The sequence below is a fragment of the Myotis daubentonii genome, chromosome 8, assembly GCF_963259705.1.
Source record: "Myotis daubentonii chromosome 8, mMyoDau2.1, whole genome shotgun sequence".
Taxonomy (NCBI): domain Eukaryota; kingdom Metazoa; phylum Chordata; class Mammalia; order Chiroptera; family Vespertilionidae; genus Myotis; species Myotis daubentonii.
The window spans coordinates 18,795,667-18,822,560 of NC_081847.1; the positions used below are offsets into that span (position 1 = coordinate 18,795,667).

The 26,894-nt window shown below is 41.5% G+C and overlaps 1 protein-coding gene across 2 annotated transcripts in view; it reads right to left on the minus strand.

The window, feature by feature from the left end:
* Nucleotides 1-648: 648 nt before the first annotated feature.
* KAT14 (lysine acetyltransferase 14) overlaps nucleotides 649-26,894 on the minus strand; it is a 34,794-nt gene continuing 8,548 nt past the window's right edge. Inside the window, exons 3-10 of one of the 2 annotated variants that reach the window (XM_059705460.1) lie at nucleotides 24,905-25,026; nucleotides 18,621-18,802; nucleotides 15,755-16,171; nucleotides 15,072-15,637; nucleotides 9,262-9,398; nucleotides 7,947-8,122; nucleotides 6,420-6,610; nucleotides 649-1,350 (exon numbers count right to left, since the gene is read on the minus strand). In XM_059705460.1, the coding sequence (XP_059561443.1) occupies nucleotides 1,177-1,350; nucleotides 6,420-6,610; nucleotides 7,947-8,122; nucleotides 9,262-9,398; nucleotides 15,072-15,637; nucleotides 15,755-16,171; nucleotides 18,621-18,802; nucleotides 24,905-25,026 (1,965 nt within the window). In that variant the 3' untranslated portion in view covers nucleotides 649-1,176. Of the gene's footprint in view, nucleotides 1,351-6,419; nucleotides 6,611-7,652; nucleotides 7,699-7,946; nucleotides 8,123-9,261; nucleotides 9,399-15,071; nucleotides 15,638-15,754; nucleotides 16,172-18,620; nucleotides 18,803-24,904; nucleotides 25,027-26,894 lie in introns of those variants that run through there. The other variant, XM_059705461.1, reaches the window with a different exon arrangement.

Below are 26,894 nucleotides of genomic sequence, written 5' to 3' on the forward strand. Positions count from 1 at the left end.
TATGCATATGTACATAACCCATGGACACAGACAATAGCGAAGTGAAGGGAGTCTGGGGGTGGGGGGGCATGTGTAATACTTTTAACAATAAAGATAAAATTTTTTTTAAAACTGTTTAACTGTAAATTGCTCAAGGAAATGCTTTTTCTTTTATAAACATATTAACTCGTCACATGCAGCGTTAATGTTTTGGGGGGGAAATTCTCTTTTAGGCAGAAGTGTGTAATCCAAGAAATTCGTATCAAATGTATCCCTGGGAGCAATGCCTTTACGAGTTACACATTTCATGCCAATTTTCAGGGGGTCATTTATAATTTCCCCATTTTTATGATTCTCTCTTAACCTAAGCATTCTGAGAACTCACTTTTATCATGTTAACCTTCCAAATACCATCAAAATGTCTGGGATGTGTTAACTATTAGTAAATACTGTGTGAATAAATGAAAAAATAAACAACACCCCCACACACCAAACAGCCTAGTCCTGCAGACCATATAGGTCTGCTCCCAGCACACTTCCATTGCACACCTCCATCCAGGCTGCTCATCCACTCCAACACCAAACCAACTTCACAGGCAGAGGGAGGCTGAGACCCTCCACTCCCAGGCCAACCCCTGGTGCGAGATGCTAACAGAACAGGCGAAGTAATGTATAGAGACAACATTTAGTTTATTTTGACTGTGACCAAAGTCAGAGAGCGACAACAGAACCTCAGTGACTTAAAGTCCTGCTGGGTTCAATGACAACACATCAAGTCTGGGAAAAGGGTTGGCATCCCTTTATGTAACCATTTCATAATCTCTCATCATCCCAGGACTCTGCATGAATCTTTGACAGCGATCACATTTGCTCATTCTTTAAATTAGGACAGACGAATTCTCTCTCACCAAGAGTATCAGTTTAGATACTTTTAATCTTACAAACTGTCTGATGGAAGGAGGACAGCAGCATCTCAGTGTTAGTTAACTGTGGAGTCCCAAGATGTGGGTTGAAGGCCTCTCCAGAAAGGACTGGACACAGCGATTTTACCGCCCACTTCTTTCCTCATCTTCGCTGAGAGTTTGGATGAATGTCTAACCGCAGAGATTAGACCACAGTGAAATGAGTAAGGTCTATGTGAAGACCTGTCTGTAGAAGCATATGTGTTTCTCTGTGAAGAGCTCTATTCAAGTCCCATCAGCGTCGGAGCCTCAGAAAGAACGCATGTTTACACTCTGTGCTCTCCAAGGGGTAATACTTATCATAGAAATCTAGAACATATTCCTCAGTCTTGAATCCAAACTTCTGGTACAGCAGCATTGCTGGGTTGCTTGCCGAGACGTGCAGAGTGACATCCTTGCCCATGCAGGTCTGTCAAGAGAGCGGAAAAATACAAGATGAAAAGGAGAACGCCCGAGGGAAATGAGTAGGTGAAGAAACTCTTCTAAGAGGAGGTAGTTGGTTTTGGAAACCAGAGATGTCAGGGACTGAAGCTGAGACTTCCCAACACCTGGCAACAGCTGGAAACCGAATGACACTTTGCCATTGATCAAAACATCCCCTGAAGCATTCATCAACACCGAGGAAACGGATGGCATGCTGAGTATTCTTTTCTCTCTGAAGCAAAGGGCCAAGGGAGATATTTCATTACCAACTGTATTATTTATAATTCAATTACATTTACATGTCAAACATACTTATACCAAACTCCATGAAAATTTTGAAGAAATAGTGAAAAAGTAAGTTCTGCTTTTAACAACTAGATGTTAAATTATGTGACCAAATATGAAATATTAGGACTTACATTTAATTATAAAACCTGAAGAATCTATACAGACCTTCAAAATCCTAAAGTCCATCTCCCACCCCTCCCAAAGTGACAGAATTCACTTCTCAGAACTGAGATTTCTATACTTACCATCGCCCAATCCTAGGAGAAAAGAGTAATAATCGTTCTACCAATACAAGGCAAGTCCTTAGATTCTGTAATTAGGTACACAGACTGAAGCAGCCCAAAAGTAATATAAATAAAGAACTTCTTTTCGTGAAGAAGGCACCGAAATACTGAAGTTGATAGGGTTCTTAAGACTTCAGAGTCCATGGTTCCCCCAAGGCCTGAATTAAGAACTCTGTCAAAGGCAGACGGCTACCTTCCATTCTCTGTTGAACTCACATCTGCGTCTAGTACACCAAGGACAAGAACGTGTGCTGAGGTAAGGCCAGTGTTCTTTCCACTGCAAATAAGCACAGTCTGGCCAAGGCCATCACTGAGTGCTACTGACTGAGGGAGACTGTGTCTGGGCCTGGGCTGTGGGGTTTGGCTGTGGGCTAAATACCTGCAAACGAAGATGAACACTCTTCCTCCAAGCCAGGAAATGCTCTGTGGGGACTGACCGGGCCAGGCCCGGGTCAAGCAGACACATCAAACTGTCACCCCTGCCTGCCCCCAGCCCTTGGCAGTGAAGGGAAAGGCACAAATCCTGCAGGCAGTCTGGTAGGCTAGAAGGAGGAACACAGAGTAGAGGCTAATTCTGCGAGTGAAGTGGGCAGAGAAAAGGGGGGTGTGGTAGAAATCACTGAGAAGGTCTCAGTCCAAGACAATACACGTAGCACATATTAACCGCTGAGAGAGGTGAGAGAAAGCAATTTCTAGAAGATGGTTCTCAAGGTTCTGGCCAACACTTGGGAATTACTGAGCAAGTCTCATTAAAAAGTGGATAAATATTTTATCAATTCCATCCTCTATTTAAAAGGAATCCTGAAAACCAAGCTTACAGATACAGAACACAGACTGGTGGTTGCCAAGATGGGAGGAAGTAGAGGGTAGACAAAATGGGTGAAGGGAATCAAAAGGTACCAACTCCCAGTTACAACATAAATAAGTCATGAGATGTAATGTGCAGCATGGCAACTATAGCTAATAATACTACACTGCATATTTGATAGCTGCTAAGAGAGTAAACCTTAAAAGTTCTCATCACAAGAAAAACAAAAATTTTAAAAATATGTATGGTGATGGATGGTAACTAACCTTAATGTAGTGATCATTTTGCAGCATATACAAAAATTAAATCATTATGTTATACCCCTGAAATTAATATAATGTTGTATGTCAATTATACCTCAATAAAAAAAAAAATCCAAAACCAAAAAGGAATCTTGACCAGTAACACAAAATTGCCCATACCAGTTGGTTTCTAAATAAAAGTTACCAGAAAATTCTGTGAAAACAAAAATTGTGTGAAAACAAAAATCTTCACATGTTTTTCTGATGTTAGTACATAAGTATATGGTATACTTTCTTCAAAGATGATCCAGATATACCAAAGGATGAATTATAATTCGTTATTAAAATCAAATCTTTGAAGGTTCATACCAGGTTATAAAGTGATGGTAAAATGAAAAACAATCAAGAATTACGGACTATGTACTACTTGGCTAAAATATTTTAAACCGCTTAAAACTAAACATCATAGTTCCATCTCCAGGTCGGAGTCGTGGCGGTGCTGATCCTAAGAGCAGCAGCATTACCAACATGGATAGTGCAAGTGCTTCATGCTTTCCCTCTGGCATTGTCTCATTTTATTTACTACACATATTTACAAACTGGCTTCTTTAAAACCTGGGTCTAAATAGCAATCTTAGCCCTGGATGGTGCTACTCAGTGGTTAGAGCGTCAGCCTATGTTTCTAAAGGTCACAGGTTTGATTCCCGGTCAAGGGCATGTACCTGGATTCCAGGTTTGATCCCACTGCTAGCAGAAAGGCAACCAATCAATGTGTCTCTCTCACACTGATGCTCTCTCTCTCTCTGTCTTTCCCCCTTCTTCCCTCCCTTCCACTCTCTCTAAAATTCAATGGAAAAAATATCCTTGGATGAGGATTAACAAAAACTAAAAAAATAAATAGCAATCTTATTTTAGAGAGGTGAAGATTTTTGTCTTTGTGCTTTAATAACCTCACAAATGATGGTGACTGGCTTTCTATCACTTGGTCTCATATTCCATTGGGCTGTGCTGGGAGGGCCCCGCTCAGATTCACCCCTCCTCCAATTCTCTCCAAAGAGCCCAGAACAGTGATGGCGAACCTATGACACGTGTGTCAGAGGTGACATGTGAACTCATTTTTTTGGTTGATTTTTCTTTGTTAAATGGCATTTAAATATCTACACTAATAAAAGAGAAACATGGTAATTGGCGTACGACCGCTACCCTTCCCATTGGCTAATCAGGGCGATATGCAAATTAACTGTCAGCCAAGATGGCGGCCGGCAGCCAGGCAGCTTGAAACTAACATGAGGCTTGCTTGCTTCAGTGACGGAGGACTCCAACGTTCCCTGCCTGCCACTGCAGGCCTCTGAGCCTGCAGTTTCAAACATTGTAACAAATACAGACGCTAAACACAACTACAGAAACCAGCTTTCAGCCGGCTGGGATCTCAGAGCTGGAGTTGATACAGAGTTTCGAGAACCGAAACAAACCAGATACCTGCTTTCAGGAGCGGAGGCCTAACAGCTGGAGCCTCAGAGCTAAAGCTGGCCCAGAATAAAAAAAGAAAAAAAGGAGCAGCTGGGAGCTTTAGTCCCAGCCTGAAAATAGCCCTCAGCCCTGCACCCAGACTGGCCAGGCACCACAGTGGGGACCCCCACCCTGAAGGGTGTGTGACCAGCTGCAAACAGCCATCATCCCCTCATCCAGGCTGGCCAGGCACCCCAGTGGGGACCCCCACCCTGATCCAGGACACCCTCAGGGCAAACCAGCCGGCCCCCACCCATGCACCAGGCCTCTATTCTATATAGTAAAAGGGTAATATGCCTCCCAGCACTGGGATCAGCGGAGCCACGAGGCCTCCCAGCACCGGGATCAGCATGACAGGGGGCAGTGCCCAAACCCCCTGATCGCCCAGCGGCTGTGTGTGTGACAGGGGGTGGGGCCACAACCTCCCTATCTGCCCTGCTCTGTTCATGACAGGGGAAGGCGCCGCAACCCCCTGATCGGCTCTGCTCTGTGGGTGATAGAGGGCGGCGCCCCAACCCCCCCGCCCCCGACCAACGGGCCCTGCTCTGTGTGTGATGGGGTAGAGCCATAACCTCCCCATCGGCCCTGCCCTGAGTGTGACAGTGGCGGCGCCCCAACCCCCTGATCGGCCCTGCTCTGTGGGTGATAGAGGGCGGCGCCCCAACCCCCTGATCCGCCCTGCTCTGTGTGTGACAGGGGGCGGTATGCCAACTCCCCTATCGGCCCTACTCTGTGCGTGACAGGGGGCAGCTCCCCAACCCCCTGATGGGCCCTGCTCTGTGCATGACAGGGGGGAGCTCCCCAACCCCCTGATGGGCCCTGCTCTGTGCGTGACAGGGGGTGGCGCCACAACCTCCCCATCGACTCTGCCTTGAGTGTGACAGGGGGTGGTGCCCCAACCCCCCAATTGGCCCTGCTCTGAGCCCAACCAGGGGCTGCACCTAGGGATTGGGCCTGCCCTCTGCCACCCGGGAGCAGGCCTAAGCCAGCAGGTCGTTATCTCCCAAGGGGTCCCAGACTGCGAGAGGGCACAGGCCGGGCTGAGGGACCCCCCCCCCCAGTGCACAAATTTTTGTGCACCGGGCCTCTAGTATAAAATAAATATAAAAAATATAAGTCTTTGTTTTACTATGGTTGCAAATATCAAAAAATTTCTATATGTAAAAAAAAAAAAAAAAATTTCTATATGTGACACGGCACCAGAGTTAAGTTAGGGTTTTTCTGCTGGAAGCCAGTCCATCCTTGCCGCTTGACACAGTCGCTGCAGGGAAGAAACATCTGCACAGCATATGTTTCAAGGGACCTGGCGTATATGGCATATTGTTCTTAATATGTTTGCTCTCCTTCTTAGCGCTATGTGTTTTAACCAGGGTCACCTCTCTGAGAAAGGTTGTTTCCCCAGGTGGGGATTTTTCCCTGGAGTTAGGGATTAACAGGACTAAGGAAGGGAATAAATCAGTAAAACCCCTTAACTAAGGGCCAGGCCGGTAGTTAGTTAATCACTTTAACTACGAACAATCACACTTAAGCTACATAATCTTTACTTAGGATAATCTCCTTCAGTTACTTCCTTGTAGCTTAACAGAACAATAGAGTAGTGACCTTGGAATGGAGATAACAAACGCCCTAACCTTTGGAATAGAATGGATAGGATTAAAATCAACTGGTATAAATACAGATGTAACAGGAGAATAAAGACAGAACCTGGCTGGAGAACCTGACTAGAGAACCTGGCTAGGCTGCTGATCAACTGAACGCTGTCGTGTCATTCCTTCTTCTCCGACTCCGTCCACACCTTTGGGAACCCCTAGACCTGCTGGGGTTGGACCAGGACATTTTTCAAAATGCTGACACGCTGAGCTCAAAAGGTTCACCATCACTGGCCGAGAAGCTAGTGGGTAGAAGATGAACACAGAATCCATACCTGAATCAGATGATAAATCATGAAAGTTGCAATCCCTGCTCTTCTCCATTCAGGATGGACAAACAGAAATGAAATGTAAGCTTCATTGTACTTCACATCAGGAACCATGAAGCCAAAAGCAATGATAACTTTTTTATACAGGACGACAACACTGAAGTCTGGATACTGCAGGCACTCAGAAAGGTCAATGCCTAAAGAAAAGAAACAATCAGATTCACACATGTGCCTTTTGAAACTAATGAACACCAAGCTGTTCAGTCTGTACTTGCAGCTACACCTGTGTGCTAAAAAAACCCCCACAAAACAAAATGAGACAAAGATAGATACTATCATAGATACCACACATTCAGATCATAAAATTGAAAGTGCATTTTAGAATATACCAAACTTAACACCATCTTTTCTAAGTACTTGTTAAAAGAAGGAGAGGCAGGATGGGGGGCAGGGGGGTAGCAGAGTTAACAGGGTCAGAACTGAACACACCTGTTTTGAGCTCAGGCTCCTTGGCCATGTGTATCAGTGGGCACATCGCTAAAGTCTTGGACTTAGTTTCTACATGTTTAAGGTGAAAGTCCCTAGACCTCCTCACAGAGTTGGAGGAAAGATCCCATGAGAGTGTCCTTATCATTGTATTCTTTACCTCAGACATATTCAATTTATAAGCTCTTTTGTACAAACACTACATTTTACAATAAAAAGGTTAAATAAAAAATGAGTCCTTGCATAGCATATGAAAGTCACCTAGTGTACAGGAAGGAAATAGTAAATGCTCCCAGAATGTTCCTTTCAGCCCCCAAACACTCTCAAAAGAGCAAGCACAGCTCTGCCACCACACACACTACTACATGATTGCCAGACAATAAAGATCACAAAGCTCTCATCCCAATGAATCTTATCTAACATCTGGAAGACGTATTTCCCACTTTATTATTTCAAAGCATAGTGGTAAAGCAGATCCACAAAAAGTGTGTTTATATTTAGCAATGAAAATGCTCTTCTTTAATTGATGGCTCTGGTCATTAGAGACAGTTAGTATATTAAGGCTGATAAAATGACAAGTCATATTGGGTTAAAGTCTATGATTGGGGTATTTGGCTTTTTAAAAACACCTTTTGGCTCTACTAATACTTTCTAAGGAACAGCTAAGTAAGCAAAGCATACGGAATTATTAAGCAAATTCAAAAGTATCCAAATGCCCCAGCTACCAGTCTGTGTTTGGCTGATAGATATTACCTGATATCTAAACATATGTAGAAGCAAACAGGATGAATCTTTTATTCTGGAAGCAGAGACAAACAGGGAAGAGAAACAAACAAAAATACTGTTTATTAATTTAAATGCAGGCTTTCCCTTGACCTTAGAAAAGAAAGAGATATTTATATTTTAATATTTCTATATTAGTAGACACAAACTGAATAAAATCATAAGTAAAAATGTTAGGGTTACATGACATACCCTAATTTAAAAAATTATTAAAATTTATTCTATTGAAAACCCATCTGCCCAGTTTGAGAAGGGGGAACATACCAGGCCAGAAAAACTCCTGACACATAGAGTTGATCGTTGGGATGTGATTTGGCCGGACATAGCAGTAATCAAGAGGTGCATCGGGCTCCGGCATCCAGTGAGGGTCATTTCTGTGCAGGTGGGAACGAATCTGTGCCAGGAGCTGCAGTTTGGGTGGTTTTGTTTCATAATCGCGCCTCCAGTACCACAGAAAATAAACAAATTCAAGTAAAAAAAATGCTCAATATTATTCCTAGCCATTTGATTCATGCAAACTCTGATCTGCTTGAAATTTTGAGTTAATTTGCACTACTTTATATGGCAACTAGCTTGACAACAGCTACAGGACTTTTTGGTATAAATTTAAAATTTACTCTTTCAACATTTGTCAGACGAAACCCCTCTGTACCCGCCAGGAACTCTACTGGTGCTGGCGAGGGTTATGAACAGAGTGAGGAAACAAAGAGCATCCTAATTTAACCCTCTGAGTGCTCTGACCAAGACAGAGTCCAGGGCAGGGGAGATCCAACCCTGCCAGGGCAGCTGCGGACCACTAGTGCCAGGGGAAGCAGAGCAGGCTCCACACTGCCTGTCCACGTGTCTGCCTGGGAGGCAGTGCTGTGCAGGGAGCAGGTGACTATGAGCTGCAGAACAAGTATCGTCAACGGAGACCATGTGCTCTGTCACCACATCCAAGATAGCACTGGGGGCCTCTCTTGTCAGCTCAGCTTTGCGGCACAGCCTAGCCAGGAGTGGGGAATGTCAGGCCCCTTGGCCATATAAGGCCCCCGAAATCATTTGGTCTGGCCCTGCCAAGGCATGAGGGGTGAGTTAATTAAATGTTTGACCAAATACAGTAGGCTAGTTTTTAGGTTGATAATTTGTATGGCCCGAAAATGATGTTATAAATATCCAAATGGCCCTTGGCAGGGAAAAGCTTCCTCACCCGCCCTAGACTCATCATTAGAAACTGTCCCAACATCTAGTCCAGGCATAGGTCAGATGGAGACATCGCTGCTATTTTTTTATTTCACAGACTACTAAATATATACAACTTTAAAATTTTAAATGAAACAATAAATATGATCATCATAATGATATCTAACAGAGTTAACTTATCCTTGCTTTTTATGTTTTTACCAAAGGGCCATCCTTTCTGCAAACAAGTACAGTTGAAACAAGTCAAGGCTGAGCTAGACACAGAGCACAGACTCAGCCCTTGATGACTCCTGCTCACAGGTTTTGGTATTTCTTCACTCTGGCAGAGAGACGAAGTGCAGAAACCACAAACATTACTTCTCATGACACACTCAACATCATGCTCTTCTCCATATACCTGATGTACGGTTTCAAGATCCGAGAAGTGTAAGGGCTGATAATACTCTGGTCCACAGCCAAATCTTCCGATCCCACCAAACGGTACAAAAACTTGGTGGTTTGGTGCCGAAATCCTTTCCTGGATGGCAGGGCAGTCTATGAGAAAGAAACACTGGTTATATAAAAACAAAATTATTCAAAAGATTGGTTTAATTCCCACAGATAATTAGTACTTATGACATTTTTATGTATCGGAAAGGTCTTTTTACATCACATATTTGAAAAGCTCATTAAAAAAAAATTTCATTGTGCCCTAGGCAGTTTGGCTCAGTGGGTAGAACATCGGCCTATGAACCGAAGGGTCCCGGCTTTGATTCTGATCAAGGGCACATACCTCGGTTGCAGGCCCCTCCCCAGCTTGGGCCCTGGTCAGGGCATGTGCAGTAGGCAACCAATCGATGTGTTTCTCTCACATTGATATTTCTCTCTGTCTTTCCCTCTCTCTAAAAAAAAAATCAATGGAAAAATATCCTTGGGTGAGGATTAAAAAAAAAGTCATTGTATAAAATAAGATATGAAAAACTCATCCTTGTTGTAATAGTTTCAAATTAAAATAATTAGCCCTAGCCAGTTTGGCTCAGTGGATAAAGCATCAGCCCAAAAACTCAAGGGTCCTGGGTTCAATTCCAATCACGGGCAAGTACCTCGGTTGTTAGCTTGATCCCTGGCCTCATGTGCGGGAGGCAACCAACATGTCTTTCTCACACCAATGTTTCTCTCTGTCTCTCTCCCCCTCCTTTCCACTCTCCAAAAATCAATGGAAAAAATATCCTCAGATGAGGATTAACAAAAAATAAAATAAAAATAATTTATAAAATTTTTAAAGTAATTTTAAAATGTTTAAAGTCATTTAATTGAGTGAAATGCAGGATTGAGCACAGGATTTATAGCTTCTATAGGTTTCATTTTATCTATATTACACTTTCAGTCAATTCATCAAATATTAACCAGCACCAGTGACATGAAGGTAACATATATACCTGGGTCGGGTTTTATGAGTATAGTTTGTTACCCAAACAGCCATGGGGACCAATTATTGCAATACTTATATATGGATTTATTAAAATATGTCTCCATTCCATTGAGTAAATTTGACAAAAGTAGGACCGTACAGATTATCATCCCTAAAACAAATCACCATAGTGGAGCGGCCCTACCCGAGGTTCAAGGAGGATGTGGTTTGTCTTTGCTCCTTAGGCAGGTGTCCTAACTCAACAGGTAGGTTTGGCCCTGGGAGTCTCATCGGAGATGTCTGTTCTTCAGCGAGTGCTGCTCCAGGGCCCGCAGTCATGTAGTAACAGAACATGTGCAATTAGGGTTTTAGAGCCAAGAGTTCAAATGGAAGATTAAAAGGCACACTTATAAAGTGGTTTGCCAAGGAATGGATAAAGTTTAGAAACTTGAGTTGTTTTTGTAGAATCAGTTTGCTCTTAGCCTAGAAATAACTTTGTTGGAAGAAGAGCAAAAATTCCTTCTTTTATAATTTTCTCTTATGATCTTACCAAACTGGACACCAAAACTTTCAAAAGCCAACTCTGAAATTCTTCCAGGACTTTGAGTTTCAAAGTGAAATTGAAAGCTGTGTAATACAGTTTCCAAATATGGCCCCAACAGTTCTTCCCCACCTCTGGGTACACGTGGCTCCTCCTATCACAAGGCAGAGTCAATTTCCCCTCCCCATGAATCTGGTGGGCCTGTGACTGACCAATCAGAAAGTGGCAGAAGTAACATTCTGGGACTTTTGAGCCCAGGCCTAAAGGGGACTGGCAGCTTCCACTTTTCCCCTCCCGGAGTCCAGCTGCCATGGTGTCCAGGCTGGACCACTGAGCGACTAGAGGCCACAGACAGGCTCTGGAGGAAGAGAAGCCGTCCTGTTCATTCCAGTCCTGACCCAGCTCTCAGCTAAACGCAGCCACAGAAGAACCACCCAATTGAGCCCAGCTGACCCAGAAAATCAGAAGAAATATTAGTCACTGTTTTAAGCCACGAAGTTTTGGGATGATTTGTATGCAGCAATAGACAACTGAAACACCAGCGATTGAACCACTAGCCCGTGAAAGACTATCCACTCAATGTCTCAAGGTGAGTTCTGTGGAACTCTGTGGATATTATACAGGACCCCAACTTCTTTCCATTGCCACTGCTTTCCCAAATCTAAACCACCCTCAATTTCTGCCCAGATCACTACCAGTCCCTCCTATCAGTCTCCCTGCTGCCTGCCACTCTTACCCCATATCATCCATTCTCCACACACAGCCAGATTCTCCTTTTAAAAACTAAATTCACCTCCCTTGAGGAAAGCTCCTATCTGGCTTTCCACTGTAAGTTCATAATACAATTCAAACTCCTTGCCGTGACCTGCAGGATCTGGCCCTGTTACCTCTGTGGCCTCATCTCCCATCATCCCCCTCCTCCATCATCACTATGTTCCAGCCTCAGACACCAAACGAACTCCTGCCTTAGGTCCTGTGCCTGAGTCTTCTGCCCTGAACCTTCCTCAGCCCAGCTCCTCCTTGTGGATCAGAACTTGGTTCAAGTGTTCCCTCTACAGAAAGACCATCCTTAACTACCCTGTCCGAAGTGGCTGCTGCCCTCTGCTCTTCCATCTCACTGCAGACTCACCTTGTGGGAAGTGATCCTGTTTGTTAAGGGAGTTAGTTCTGTCACCTCGATGCTCACCGGTGGCAACTCCGTAAGGGTGGGGAACCTTATCTGTCTTAATTCACTGCAGTATTGCCCAAGAGAACAGTGCTTGGCATATATGAGGTACTCAATGTTAGTTGAATGACAAAATGGTGGGGGGAGGAGGGGAGTCCCAAAGTCAAATAAGTTTGGAAAATGTTAAATGAGCTTCTCCAAACCTCTGGTTCTAAACAAAATGGGGAGCTAGGTGGCTTGTTGGTTCCCTTCCCCAACCCAATTTGGAGAAGTCAAAAAGTGAGAGGGAAGACGGAACACAAAGTCTGTGAGAATCCCTGCCCACTACTGGACCATCTTTTAAGCCTAAGGAGTAGTAGCCCAGAATTGCATCTGCCCTGCTTGTCTTCACCAAGTTCTCTGACACTCTACTCCCTGCATCAGCTGAGGATACTTGCCCCACAAATAACTGCTGACCTACCTACAAGTTGGAAGGAAGCATGTCAGCCCAGGCAGGAAATGCAGAGGACCCCACTGCTATGGCCCAGACTTCTGTCACATTCCCTGGTATACGCTGCAGCTCGGGTGGTGACCTTGACCACTGACCACTCCCTAATGTCCTTGACCACTGACTTCTCCAGGAGGGGCCCATGGAAGGTGCAGCCAGAACATAACTGTATGAGTTTCCTGGAGCTGTTGTATCCATAGGGTGACGCAAAACAACAGGAATTTATTCCCTCAGTTCTGGAGGCTGGAAGTCAGAAGTCAAGGTGTCGGCAGGGCCATGCTCTCTGAACACTCTGGGGGACAGACTGTCCCGTGCCTTTCTCCTGGCTTCTGGTGTTGTCAGCAATCGTTGGCATCCCTTGGCTGTGGACCCAGCACTTTGCCTTAGTTGTCACATGGTATTCCCTCCTGTGTCTGTCTCTGTGTCTCATCTCTTGTAAGAACACTGGTCATATTGCATTAAGGGCCCACCCTACTCCAGCATGATCTCATCTTAATTAATTATATGTACAGGGGCCTATTTCTCAGTAAGTCACATTCACCTGTAGCAGGAGTTAGGGCTTCAATATATCCTTTTGTGGGACACAGTTTATCTACAACAACCACCCACAGACTACTTAGCTTTATCTTCTGGAAACCTTCATCTAAGAGGTAATTTCCTTCCACAGCTAAGTGTTTCCCACTTCATTTTTTTAAAAATAAAAGTATAGTGTTTAGGGATATAGTCATTAAAAAAGTAGAATGATTAACAATAAGTCAGAGAATGACTTCCTCTGGGGGGAAGCAGGCAGTGTACAGACTTCTCAGGTGTTTGTAATGCTGTTTCTAAACCCAGGAGCTAGAAGCACAGGCATTTATTTTATTACTCTCTAAGCTATACTCATATGTTCTATGCATTCTCCTTGGGCATTCTTCTATGGGTATGACACATTTCATAATTAAAAAATAAAGTATAGATATTAAAAAGAAAAGCTCATGAGAACAAAGAACAAATGAACAGATGATGGCAACAAAAGCATATGAAAAAGTGCCAAATGACTTGGACTTGAGAGACAAAACCTAAGGCAGCAGGGAGGCCAGGCCAGGAGCAGCAGGATTTGCAGCTCAGAGCCTCAGGCAAGGGCAGCAATAGGAAAGGCCAGGTCCTACTAAAGCTCAGAGTCCTTTACTTCAGAGGTTAAAGCCCCCACTGCCCATATCCAAAAATGATCTTCCCTTCCATGGGCAGAAGACTAGACTCTGCAGAAGCTCAAAGGAGAAAGATTCTGGACACAGGGGCCCTGGCACAGCCAAGGGTGGAAGTACTGTCTTAAAACAGGGTCACTTAATGGAAATTTCCCAGCTGAATGGTCGGCTCCTGGCCTCCCTTACTTGGCTCCTAAGATGCAGGCAGGCAGGTTACTACTTCCCAGAAAAGATGAGGAATAGGAGAAAAAAAGAAAATTAAGGGGATCCATTTGGAGTAGGGGTCATGGGCAAACTACAGCCCATATGCCAAATCCAGCCTGATTTGGTAAATACAGTTTTATTGGAGCACAGCCATGCCCATTCATTATATCTTACCTGTGCTGCTTTCATACTACAACAGCCATGTTAAATAGTTGCAACTGAGACTGTGTGGCTTGCAAAGCAGAAACTATTTACTATCTGACTCCTTACAGAAAAAGTCTGCTAACCCTTGTCCTAATAGCAGTGCTTTGAAAAGACAGACCAGAAAAAACAGAAGATAGGAAATTAAGAAGACTTTCCAGAACTCAAGGACTTTCAAATTCAAAGGGCCCACACACCAAATGCTGAGCACAATGAAACAAAAATACCCACACAGGGTACACACTGAATAATACCAGAACAATGGCAACAAAGAGAAGAGCCCACTTTTGTTGCCAAAGAACAACAAAACAGAAAAATGTGCAAAGAATCCAATAGGCAATTCACAGAGAAACAAGGAGGGAACATGATTACAGTTGTAACCTCACCTGTAATCAAAGAAAAGTAAATAAAAAACAAGTTTTCACTTTACAGCTCAGTTAGCTAACTAGTAAGAGGCTGGTTAAGAGCAGTGCTAGCACAGATACAGGGAATCTAAGACCTCTCATTCCTGCTGTGTGAAGGTGTGTTCTGGCAGCTCTGAGTGGAATTCATTGTTCCAGGAGCACACTTAGCCTTGGGTTCCACTGAGTCACCTTGAGCCACGCTGACACCACACTGCTCCCCTGGCTGCTATGTCTCCAGGCTGTCTTCTAACCCACAGATGGTTACATGCTTTCAGATGCTGCTCAGCACAGGGTCTGGTACACTTATGTTCTCAACAAAACTATCAATCAAAGTCATGACACAAACCATGTAGGCTACCCTTAGGGACTAAATGATACAAAGAAAATGTCTAGGTTCTGCCTGAAATGCCCAAAGAGGAAAATAACCCAGCTGTATTAAGAGGTATTCATACTGAACAATTTCAAAAAATAAAGCCCAGCAACTTTTCTATTTTTCTCTCTTGCTGTTTTATTCTCTCTCCCAAAATTACTCAGGACTTGAACAGTCACTGCCGAATTGTGCCCACTCCCTGGTGCTGCCTGCCCCACCTCCACTCCTGCCTCGAGAGTTTTAGCACGTGTGTTAGCTCACCTGGTACCGGTCAAGGATTCTGAAGTCCTGACAGGTGGTTCTGTATGTGGCTTGGCCAGCTGGAAGCCTAGAAACTCCTTCTTTGGCTCCATAAATCCCATCAACTAACAGAAGGGCAGCATTAACAACTTGGTCCAAGTCAAAAAGTGGTAATCCCCTATCCCTTTTTGCTTGTCTGACAATCAGTTTACGCTTCAGTCTCCGAGCTTCTGGTGTCATGGCAACGGCACTGGGACAAGCTTCCAGCCTCTTCAGGAGCAGCTTCTCCTCATAGATGCTAACAGGGGTGTACTTGGGCCCTTTGGGTTTCCTGTCCTTCTCCAGCTGTGGCTTCCTCTTTTCTCGAGCCCTTGTTTGCAAAGATGTGTTGGAATCTGTGTCTTCACTGTCAATGTCCATCCTGTCAGGTTTTTCCTCCTCACTCTCTTCCTCCTGCTTTATATGTGCAGGTACTCTGACCTTCTTCCTGCCCCCAGGCACTGTCCCAGAAGCTGCTGGCCCAGCAGGGGGCGGGACATACTCCATCCCTGGGTCTATGACTCCATCACCTTCCAACTCATCGTCATCTGTGGAAGTATAAAACAGGACAAAAGAAATAGAGCACACCGCACACAAGGTGAAAACATACACTTTCATATCATGGGCCAGGCATAAAATAAAGACCCATGAAAGGCAAGACTTACCGTGAAACAAGGCTTGTGGTGGCATCACATCTGGAATCAGATCTGCTTCTGAAAGCAAGCTGGGCGTGGCTGAGTGAGAGGCAGGGGTCCCGGGGGCAGAGAAATCCAGAGAGGGAGATGGAGACGGGCTAGTCAGTGGAGTGCGGTCAGAGGAGCTCAAGGATGAAAAGTCGATCACTTCTCCTTTTTCTAGAATCACATCTGGCCTGCGGCCTCGGCTTATGAACTTTACAGGGGTCGAAGAAGTGCTCCTGTCAAGAAAGCCAGCAGCTTCCTTCTGGGCTCTTCTAATGTCTTTCGCTTCCTGAGTACGACATCGTTTCTCTTTTAATTCCATGGCTGATTCCACAGGATTGCGACTTGCCCGTTTTCTAAGTCCCTCAACAGTAATGATGGGATCTAAAGTTGGTTTTGAGGCTGATGGAAAAGAATAAATACCTCAATTTTTAAATAACCAATCAACTTTAGTTTCTTTTACTATTTTATTATTGTAAACTTACTACCACATTCAAAATAGAGGAATGTTTGCCCTGGTGGGTGTGTTGTGGTCCCATGCACTGAAAGGTCACCGGTTAGATTCCCGGTCAGGGTACATGACCATGTTTCGTGTTCAGCCCTGAACCATATGGGAGGCAACCAATCGATGTTTCTCTCTCACATCAATATTTTTCTCTCTCTCCCTCCCTGACTTAAATGAGGACTTAGACATCTCTTAACAAGAAAAAAAATTATAATGAAAATTTAAACAATTAAACACTATCTTCCACCGACTGGAATAGGTAAGAATTAAAATTTTGATAATGCTCAGCAAGTATATGGGAAAATGAACATTTTCATACCAGCACATAAATTTTATTACAACTTTTTGGAAGGTAGCCTGGCAATACTGATTAAAGTTTTGAATGAGCATGCATTTAATACAGTAACACACTTCCAGGAATTAATTACACAAAAATTTGCACATGTACACAAAACTGTACAATTATATTGTTGTTCATTTATTTATTTTTTAAATACATTTTTATTGATTTCAGAGAGGAAGGGAGAGGAAGAGAGAGAGATAGAAACATCAATGATGAGAATCATTGATCAGCTGCCTCCTGCACATCCCCTACTGGAAACTGAGCCCACAACCAGGACATGTGCCCTTGACTGGAATCGAACCTGGGACCCTCCAGTCCGCAGGCCAACACTCTACCACTGAGCCAAACCGGCTAGGGCCATATTGTTGTTTAAAATAACAACAATAAAAGGTTCTAGAAATAACCAAAATGTCCATCAACAGGGGTTTAATAAATTATCATATAGCCATTCAATGGAATGCAATGAAATAAAAGAAAACATGGCAGCCTGGCCAGCGTGGCTCAATGGTTGAGCATTGACCTATGAACCAGGAGGTCCTGGTTCGATTCCTGGTCAGGACACATGCCCGGGTTGTGGGCTCGATTCCCAGTGGGGACCATGCAGGAGGAAGCCAGTCAATGAGTCTCTCTCATCATTGATGTTTCTGTCTCTCTCTCCCTGTCCCTTCCTCTCTGAAATTAATTAGAAAGAAAGAAAGAGAGGGAGGGAGGGAGGAAGGGAGGGAGGGACAGAGGGAGGGAGAGAGAGGGGGAGAGGGAGGGAGGGAGAGGGGGAGAGGGGGGGAGAGAGAGAGAGAGAGAGAGAGAGAGAGAGAGAGAGAGAGAGAGAGAGAAAGAAAGAAAGAAAGAAAGAAAGAAAGGAGGAAAGAAAGAAGGAAAGAAAGAAAGGCAGGCAGATCTGCATGTACTGCTATGGAAAGATATCCAAGGTATACTGGTAAGTGGAGGGAAAAATGGAGAATAAGTATTGTGAGTCCATTTACAGTTTTTCTTTTAAAAAAATAAGAAAATGCTTAAATGTTCAGACGATTTCTAAATGCATTCACAAGAGTCAGCAGTGGTTACTCTGGGAAGTGAAACTGCAGGAAGGGGTGGGTGCAGAGGAGCAACTTCCAGACCTTATATCCTTCAATCCTACCTGACTTTCTTTCCAATTAGATGTTTTTTAAATGTAAAAGCTCATTAAAACCTTTTTAGATTCAAAAAAATCAGACCAATGTATGACAGTAAAGAATTACTATTAATTCTCTTAAAACTGTGAAAATGGTATTATGGTTAGACTACAAAAAAGAAAGAGTTCACACCATGTAGAGATACATACTGACATTTTTAAGAATGCTATGTTGGTACCTAGGATTGCTCCTAAAGAATCCAAGGGTGGGATGGGTAGAGGGTTGGGGGAAAGTACTATGGGTCTAGATCAGGAGTGGGGAACCTTTTTATGTCAAGGGCCATTTGGATATTTATAACATCATTCATGGGCCATACAAAAGTATCAACTTAAAAATTAGCCTGCTATATTTGGTCAAACATTTAATTACCTCACCCCTAATGCCTTGGCAAGGCCAGGCCAAATGATTAAGTGGGCCTTATGTGACTTGAGGGCTGGACGTTCCTCACCCCTGGTCTAGATAAAATGAGATTGCCAGCAGTTAGCTGTTGAAATGAGGTGAAAGGTATGTGGGGATTCATTATATTATTCTCTGCACATTTGCACATTTAAAATTTTTCCATAATAAAAAGTTTAAAAACGAAATCAGGTTAAAATAGAGAACCTTTCAGATATCAAAGGAAATTTATTAAAACTGGTAACTTAATTAGGAAATTATCCCATTTTTATTTAGTATTTATTTACAGGATACAAAAAATGTGTCATATAAAACTGCCAAGCAGAGTCCCTCCAGAGCAGATGAGCTATGCCTGGTAAAGTGGGATTATCTCCTGAGCTCACCCTTACGGCTTTGGGCTGGCTAGCACCTCCTACACTGCTCTCACAGCAGTACCTTTTACTTTCAAAGCAGAGGCAGACAACTTCTCTCCTTCAGGTTTCATTGTCGGGGGCTTGTTGTGAACAAGTTTCCACCATCCTGGTTCTCCGAATTCCTGAGCACCTGAACGGAAGTACATAGGACTTCCCACGCTGAGGCAACCTGCTACTGTGCTCCACCAGGTCGAAGTTTTTTTCCTGGAGAGTCCAAGAATTTAAAAATGATTTTTTTAAAAAATTCTATCATTATATAGAAAATACACTCTATGTATACTCTATGACTCCTGGCCTATGATATGCTCTGAACCTGAGAAATTTGAAGGAACGTAAGTTAAGAGAGGCTCTGAGGTCTGTCTGGCTTCAAATCCTGGCTCTACCACTTCCTAGCTGCCTCAGTTTCCTCTTCTTTAAAATTAGGATCATAGCACTTACCTCACTAGGTCGTTGTGGGGATTAAATGACATAATTCAAACAAAGCTTATAAAACAATTCTGATTACAATCATCATGAATACCAAGTTCTATAATTTTAATTAAACAAGCTGCTTTTATATGTGAATTAAATACAGCTCTCAAGAATGCATGCAGGAGAATCATTAGCCATGGTAAATAGTTCATTCTACCCAGGTATCAGATGCATCTCTCACTCTGTTCCTATTGGCCTTTACACAGCAGAGTGGGAATAAAATTATATTGTGTGTTCCACAAAGAACTGAACTTTGGGGGAATAACTCTGCCAAAAAAAAGAATGTATATAACAAAAATTTTTAAATATGTTAAATGTCAACTATTCAGATTCTTCCTGTTGAAAATTCTTTCAAAGGCAACTGTTTTATTTCCACCTTGAAAACATACGTCAATCACCAGAAATACTTTCGTAAGAAGGCCAGACTAAGTTTCAAAATATTGCTAGGAGGCAAAAGAAAAAAGTATTCTTAGGAACAAAGATGTACTAGAACACACAGAAGAAAAAACTTTAATAGGCATAAGCACTGTCTGTGATGGGGCAAATAACACCCTAGCTTTCACTGGCAATGTTTTGGTCACAGAGCACTAACTCCTTTGGTCTCCTCCACTCAACTTTTTCTAACTTTCCAAGCCCCCTCTTCTTGCCCAAAGAATATGATCAAGGGGGAAGCCATTCTACTTGCTTTCTCACACAACGAGTATGTTGGCCCAGTTGGTAGTGTCCCACAGGTCCCGTAGGCTCTGTTCACTTCTCTTTGATCTTTTTCCTTTTCCTCAGATCTTATAATTCCCATTGACCCATCCTCAAGTTCACTAAAACTTTTTCTGCTTGCTCAAATCTGCCTTTTAATCCCTCCAGTGAATATTTCATTACAGTATTATACTTTCCAGTTCCAGAATTTTTTAGGTTTTCTACCTTTTTATTGATATTCCTATTTTGTTCATACAATGTTTTCTAGACTTTCTCCCCATCTTCCTTTAGTTCTTTGAGCATCTTTAAGACAGTGTTTTAAAGTCTTTCCTTCATAGATCCATTAGGTCTTCTTAAGGAAGTCCTGGTTGGTTTATTTATTTTCCCTTGAATGGGCCATACCTTTTGTTGTTTCTTTGTATTCTTTCTATTTTTTAATTGAAAATTTAACTTAATAATGTAGTAACTCTGGAAATTAGATTATTATCCTTCCCCAAAGTTTGTTTTTTTACTGTTGTGGGCTGTCTCCCTGTGCCAAATATCAGCATGAGTTGTCTAAGGTCTTCTTGGGTCATTTCTGAGCTTGCACCTTCCCCTGAGCACACGTAGTGACTTTCTAATTTCCTCTGTATATATAAATGTAGTTGCTTTTGAACATCTTAGCCTTCAATGTCTACTCCGAAAGGAGAACAAAGAGAAAAATAAAGGAGAGAGAAGAAGGCACCAGCCTGTTAATCCCGTAAAGTTGGTTCAGCCAGAGGGAAAGGGGCTGGCCACAATAGGGAAGGTGCAACAATGGCTGCCCACCTTTGTCTGCAACCTTATGATCAGCAGCAGCAATCAGTGATCAGAGCACAGATCACAATATTTGGAGGAGTGTTCTTTTTGTATACCCTGGCTCCCATAAATTGTGTGCAAGCTGCTCTAAGAGCATGCACATTGCTGCCTACTACAGGCTGAAAGGTGTGGGAGAGGCAGAAGCTACAGTGCTGAGTTGAAAGTGATTAAAATTAACAGCAATTTACTGTACAAACCTTCCCCTGGAAGTTGCAAGTCTTCAACAGACTCCAAAATTCCAAAATAGTTATATCAGACAGATTCTACAATTCCAATCGTTTTCTAAGTAGGGAGACAGATTTCTGGTGCTTCCTACTTTGCCATCTCCCCAGAATCGTCATATATAATTTTTTTGAATTTTAAATACTATGAATGTGCTGTCTCATATTTCATCAAATATAAGATCTACTGATTTTAAGATATATCATTTTATAGAATGATATATAGGAAACTATCAAATTTTGACACATCATCACTACTTGTAAGATATATCCAGCTGTCAGAGAAATCAAAATTTGAACTATTATGCATCTTAAAATCAATGAAATATGATAACAGAATAAAGCATTCAAATTATTCTTCAAAGGTATAATCAAAGTTATATCTTCTGGAAGAATTCAAGGCTAGGATTGTAAAAGCAAATTAAATGATCACACAATGGCAATTGAACTATAGTAATTAATAAAGCTTTTGTATACTTTTTGTTTCTACAATAAGTACATAAAGTTGTTTAGGTTGACCCTAAATAATCCTTTACACACTTAAACTTTAATAAAAATTAAAGGCATAAAAGCAAATCCTGTAAATATCTGGAAGAAAATGTATTCAAATTTAGAACTTCATTACACAGTATACTATTTGCTTAGCTCTTTTTTTTTTTTTTTTTAATAGATTTTATTGATTTTTTACAGAGAGGAAGGGAGAGAGATAGAGAGTTAGAAACATCGATGAGAGAGAAACATCGATCAGCTGCCTCCTGCACATCTCCCACTGGGGATGTGCCCGCAACCCAGGTACATGCCCCTGACCGGAATCGAACCTGGGACCTCTCAGTCCGCAGGCCGACGCTCTATCCACTGAGCCAAACCGGTTTCGGCCTTAGCTCTTTTTTTAAAAAAAAAAATTAAAAAAAAAATAAAAAATTGATTTGAGAGAGAGAAAGACCGATGTGAAAGAGATACATCTATTGGTTGGTTGCCTCCTGCATGTGCCCTAACCGAGAATCAAACCTGCAACCTAAGTATGTGTCCAGAAATCGAACCTCCAACCTTCTGGTGCACCAGACAATGCTTCAACCAAGTGAGCCACACAGGCCAGGGCTATTTGCTTAGCTCTTATGGCAAATAAGAAACGGTATTATTGTTAGGAATTTAAAATATGGTCTATGGCAGTGATGGCGAACCTTTTGAACTCAGCGTGTCAGCATTTTGAAAAACCCTAACTTATCTCTGGTGCCGTGTCACATATAGAAATTTTTTGATAATTGCAACCATAGTAAAACAAAGACTTATATTTTTGATATTTATTTTATATATTTAAATGCCATTTAGCAAAGAAAAATTAACCATAGGTTCGCCATCACTGGTCTATGGATAGCAGAATTAAAATCTTTAGTAGTTATAAAAAAAAGTATGACTGCAAGTGCTCTTTTGCAGCGTGGTCCTCTAGGGTGTAGTAACTCTGTGTATGTTCATATACAGAGACATCTGAGCACATGGTAATCACATCAGGGAGCAGCTTCAGGTGACTTTCCAATCACTGATGTTTAAAGCAGAGTTCCCAATAACAACAACAACAAAAACAAAACAAAAAAGACCAAAAAAAAGAAACACAAACAAACAGAAAAAAAGACAAAAACAAAATAAAATAAAGCAGAGTTCTCGAAGTAAAGGTCAGCACTGGGCAGGAAACTGAGTGGCAAGGAATCAGAGTAATTTTTCCTTCTCTTTCCTCCTTCTGGTTAGAACAAGGAGAAAGTTTATTGCTTGAAATTCTAACACATGTACCCACCCTTTTGATCAAGAAAGAATGTCTCAGATTGACTCAATAGGCCATGGGCTCCAGCTACAACTTAATGGCATTGTTTTATTTTTAGTGCATTTATTTTTATAGTTTCATTATATTTATGGCAAATTATATTATTTTTTGCTCACCAAGGTGGTGTGAAGTTTCTTTTTAAAGTGAATGTATTTTTTAAGTAAGTAAATGATAATTTTAAATAAGTAAATGACAATTCAAGTGACACATTATTATGGCCCTAACTACTAGTGTCAATGGTTAAACTACACAGCAGCTGGAAAGTAATTAATGCCTTTCAGTAAACATATTAAAAAGAACAGGCTCTAGAAATGAACAAATGACACTAACAACTTCTGTTAAAATCACAGCGATATCCTTAAAAACAGGCAATTTAAATCCAAGTTCTTCCAGAAGATAATCCATTAAACAGAGCAGCACTGAGATCATGAAAACATTCCAAGATCTAATTTTATCTGTTTTTTTCTTTTTTGTCCCTTATAAATGGGATGTATTAAGTCCCACAAATAGTGCTAAATCATTGAACTAAGACAACAGATTTCCTTTCTTTAAGAAAAAGAACCAGTTATACTGTCAATTCTTTTCTTAGTACCACTAAAATTACTCAAGAACAAAAATAACTTCTTTTGTAAAAATGTACTGAATCTATTCTATTTTTTCCTCAGAGCAAGCCTTCAGAATGTTGTCCCTCCTTTTAAATGCCTTCCCTGATTTCCTAGCAGCATTAGCAGAGCTGTGACTTCTCAGCACCAGAGGAAATAGAGGCTGTAGTGGGTTTAGAGAGAGGACATGTACAAACTCCCTGCTCTGACCTGCTGTGATCAGAGCCTTTACCTATCTTGTCTACACTGACCCTATATGCAAGATTTATGAATTCCCACACAGGACTTCAGATGGCAATTAACAATCAGAAACTCAAACAGAACTGACCAATCTAATTGTAAACTCATTAATCTCTAAATAGCAATAAGGATAGCAATAAAAATCTTAGTAGATTCACATGAACATTTAGTTAAAACATATGGTCTCAAGCCCTGGCCAGTGTGGCTCAGTTGGTTGGAGCATTGTCCCATGTACAAGAAGGTCAGGTTTAATTCCCAATCAGGGAACATAACCAGGTTGCAAGTTCAATCCCCAGTCGGGGCGCATAGAGAAGGCTACAGATTACCGATAAAGAATATTTATCTCTCTCCCCCGCCCCCCTTTCCTCCTTCTCTAAAAAAACACAAGCAAACAAAAAGACACCATATGGTCTCAATATCTGTGCACTGACATCCCTAAGTCTGATGAACTAAAACAGCCACCAAGGAGGAGTGCACTTAGCAGCAAAAAAAAAAAAGTATTAAAATGAAAAGAGGAATGAATGACTAAGCCATATGTGTAACGTATCTAGATCTTGCTAAGCACTGTCATACCAAAAAGTATAAAACTGTTTCTCCCTTCTAGTTAATAAAAATAAATACAAACTAATGACTCTATTAATGAAAAGAAATATAAATGGGTGCAGTCAATAACTGCCATTATTTTTCTTCTGATAAGGCAATGATTTTAAAAGGATAGTAATAATGCTATCTCCTCCAATTAAATAGTTACTCATTCAACTATTAAACAGCCTCATTTAATCAAACTATTTTTTAACATTCTACAAACCTCTTCAAAATCTCCTAATGCTCAGTATAAATCAAGTTACTTCTCGAAATAGGATGAGTGACTACACTTTTAATAGTATATACTTTCACTTTGATTTTTCATAAACAAGTTTTTTAACTTAAAAAAGGAACATTTTCTGGATTACAAAATTCTCTGTAATTGCCACAAGCAAATGCATACTCTAATTCTCTAGAGCAGTGATTTTCAACCAGTGTGCCACAAGCATTTTTATTTTTATTTTTCAAAATAATTCTTTATTGTTGAATGTATTACATATGTGCCACAAGAATTTTTAAAACATGCAATACCTTATTTAGTCAGGGGCACTGACCTCTTTTCCCTTAGATTGTCAAATAAAAAAAAAAAGGCAATAGCAAAGACAACAATAGCTGTCCAGTGTGAATAAATCAAAATTATACCTTTTCTCTTTTTTTTGTCAGACTGGCAAAAATGTATTTTTTTGTGTGCTGCAAAATTTTTGTAATTAGTTTGTGTGTGCCATGAGATAAAAAAGGTTGAAAATTGCTGCTCTAGAGGGCTACACTAGGCTGGCTCACATCTTATATTCATTCTTTATATCTTTGTTCAAGTATAAGATTTTTTTAAAAATCACATTACCTATTCCCTAGTAAAAAAGTCCAATGTTTCTCAATAAAAGCACAGATATCCTCTTTCCACCTGAAATAACCTTGACGTCCACTTCCTTCCAGAGACAAGTTGTACATTGCCAACATGACAACCTGAAAAACAAACCAAACAAGGACTGGGACAGAAGCATGATTAAGGGTGTTAATCTTGAGGGAGAAAATTTGTTGTTATATCCTAAATAGTAATGCTGGAGAACAGAGGGGAAAAAGGAAGGATAATATCTTGGAATATTCTCAGTATAGAATTTTACTTTCCTTTTTGCTCTCAGATGAGTCTGACTCATCCACTTAGTTATGTGCAGTCTTTCTTTACGTGTTGCACGCGCAGGGCTGATGTGTGGTTGGCTGATTATGATAAATAACCACTGTCCTGGGGTGAACCCCCAGCCCAGTACCCCTCCATCCTCCACAATGCAGAACTAACAAAAGTGTTAACTACTGGCCATCGTGAGGCCTCCAAGTATCTACTCCAGCCAGCATCTTGACCAACAGTGCTAACTCTATTGAATATTTTGAAAATCATCCCTGCATATATATTTTCTAAGCTCTTTAGAGGGCAGAAACAAATGACTCAGAATTTCAGAGCTGAAAATAATGTGACACACCATCTACTCAGTATTTAATCATTTTTAGCTGTGGAAACCTTTCTTCAAATGAAATCAGCAATCAACAAGGGGCAGAGACCTGAAAGGCCTGGCTGCTCTGCCCCTTCTCAAAGGGCTCACTCCCCAGAGTTCAATCTGAAAACTCCTAACCTAGAACAACCTGGTTATTTTACAGATAATAAATTCATGGCCCTGAATGGGGAAATATTTTCTAGGACTATAAATAATACATGCTCATTGTAAAAGACTTCAATAATAGAAAAAAGAAAAAAGAAGTACGTAAAGATCACTTTAAATCCACAATCAAGAAATAATCAGCCAGGACGGCGTGGCTTAGTGGTTGAGCATCCAGGTCACGGTGGAGAGCACATGCCTGGGTTGCAGGCTCGACCCCCAGTGTGGGGCATGCAGGGGGCACCCAATCAATGATTCTTTCATCATTGATATTTCTATCTCTCTCTCCCTCTCTTTCCTTCTCTGAAATCAATAAAAATATATTAAAAGAAATAATCACTTTTAACATTTTCAGTGACTGTCCTTTCAGACATTTCTTTTTGTGTCTACATGTAATTTTGTAATTATGTAATTTTATGTAAATGAACAAAACTATACAAGCTATTCAAAACCATGAATTCAATCTAGTAAAAATAATGACTAATTTTGGGCCAATGAAATTGAAAAGGGGACAGAAAATCTAAAGCAGTGGTTCCCAAACTTATTTGGCCTACCGCCCCCTTTCCAGAAAAAATATTACTCAGCGCCCCCTGGAAATTAATTTTTTAAAATTTTAATAGCAATTAAACAGAAAGATATATGTATTAATGTTTCTACCTTTTTCGTAAAATATAGTAAAGAAAGGTGTAAATTAGAAACATTGAAGTTTTAAATTATGAAACTGTTTATTGAACTCAGAATAGAAAGGTAATACAAAAAAAGTTAAAACAAATGCACCTGTGGCCATCACCGCCCCCCCTGGATCGCTGCAGCGCCCACCAGGGGGCGGTAGCGCCTACTTTGGGAATCACTGATCTAAAGAGAAGAAGAAAAAAATCCTGCCTGGCAGGCGTGGCTCAATGGTTGAGTGTGTCAACCTATGAACCAGGTGGTTACAGTTAAGACTCCCAGTCAGGGCACATACCCAGGTTGTGGGCTCAATGCCCGGTAGGGGGCGTGCAGGAGGCAGCTGATTAATGATTATCTCTCATCATTGATATTCCTAGCTTTCTTTCCCTCTCCCTTCTTCTCTAAAATCAATAAAAATATTTTTTTAGGATGGTGAAGACCTGGGGGGGTTGTAAGAACTGGGAGGAGGGGGGTAAAGAGGGGACAAATGGAAGACATCTGTAATACTATCAT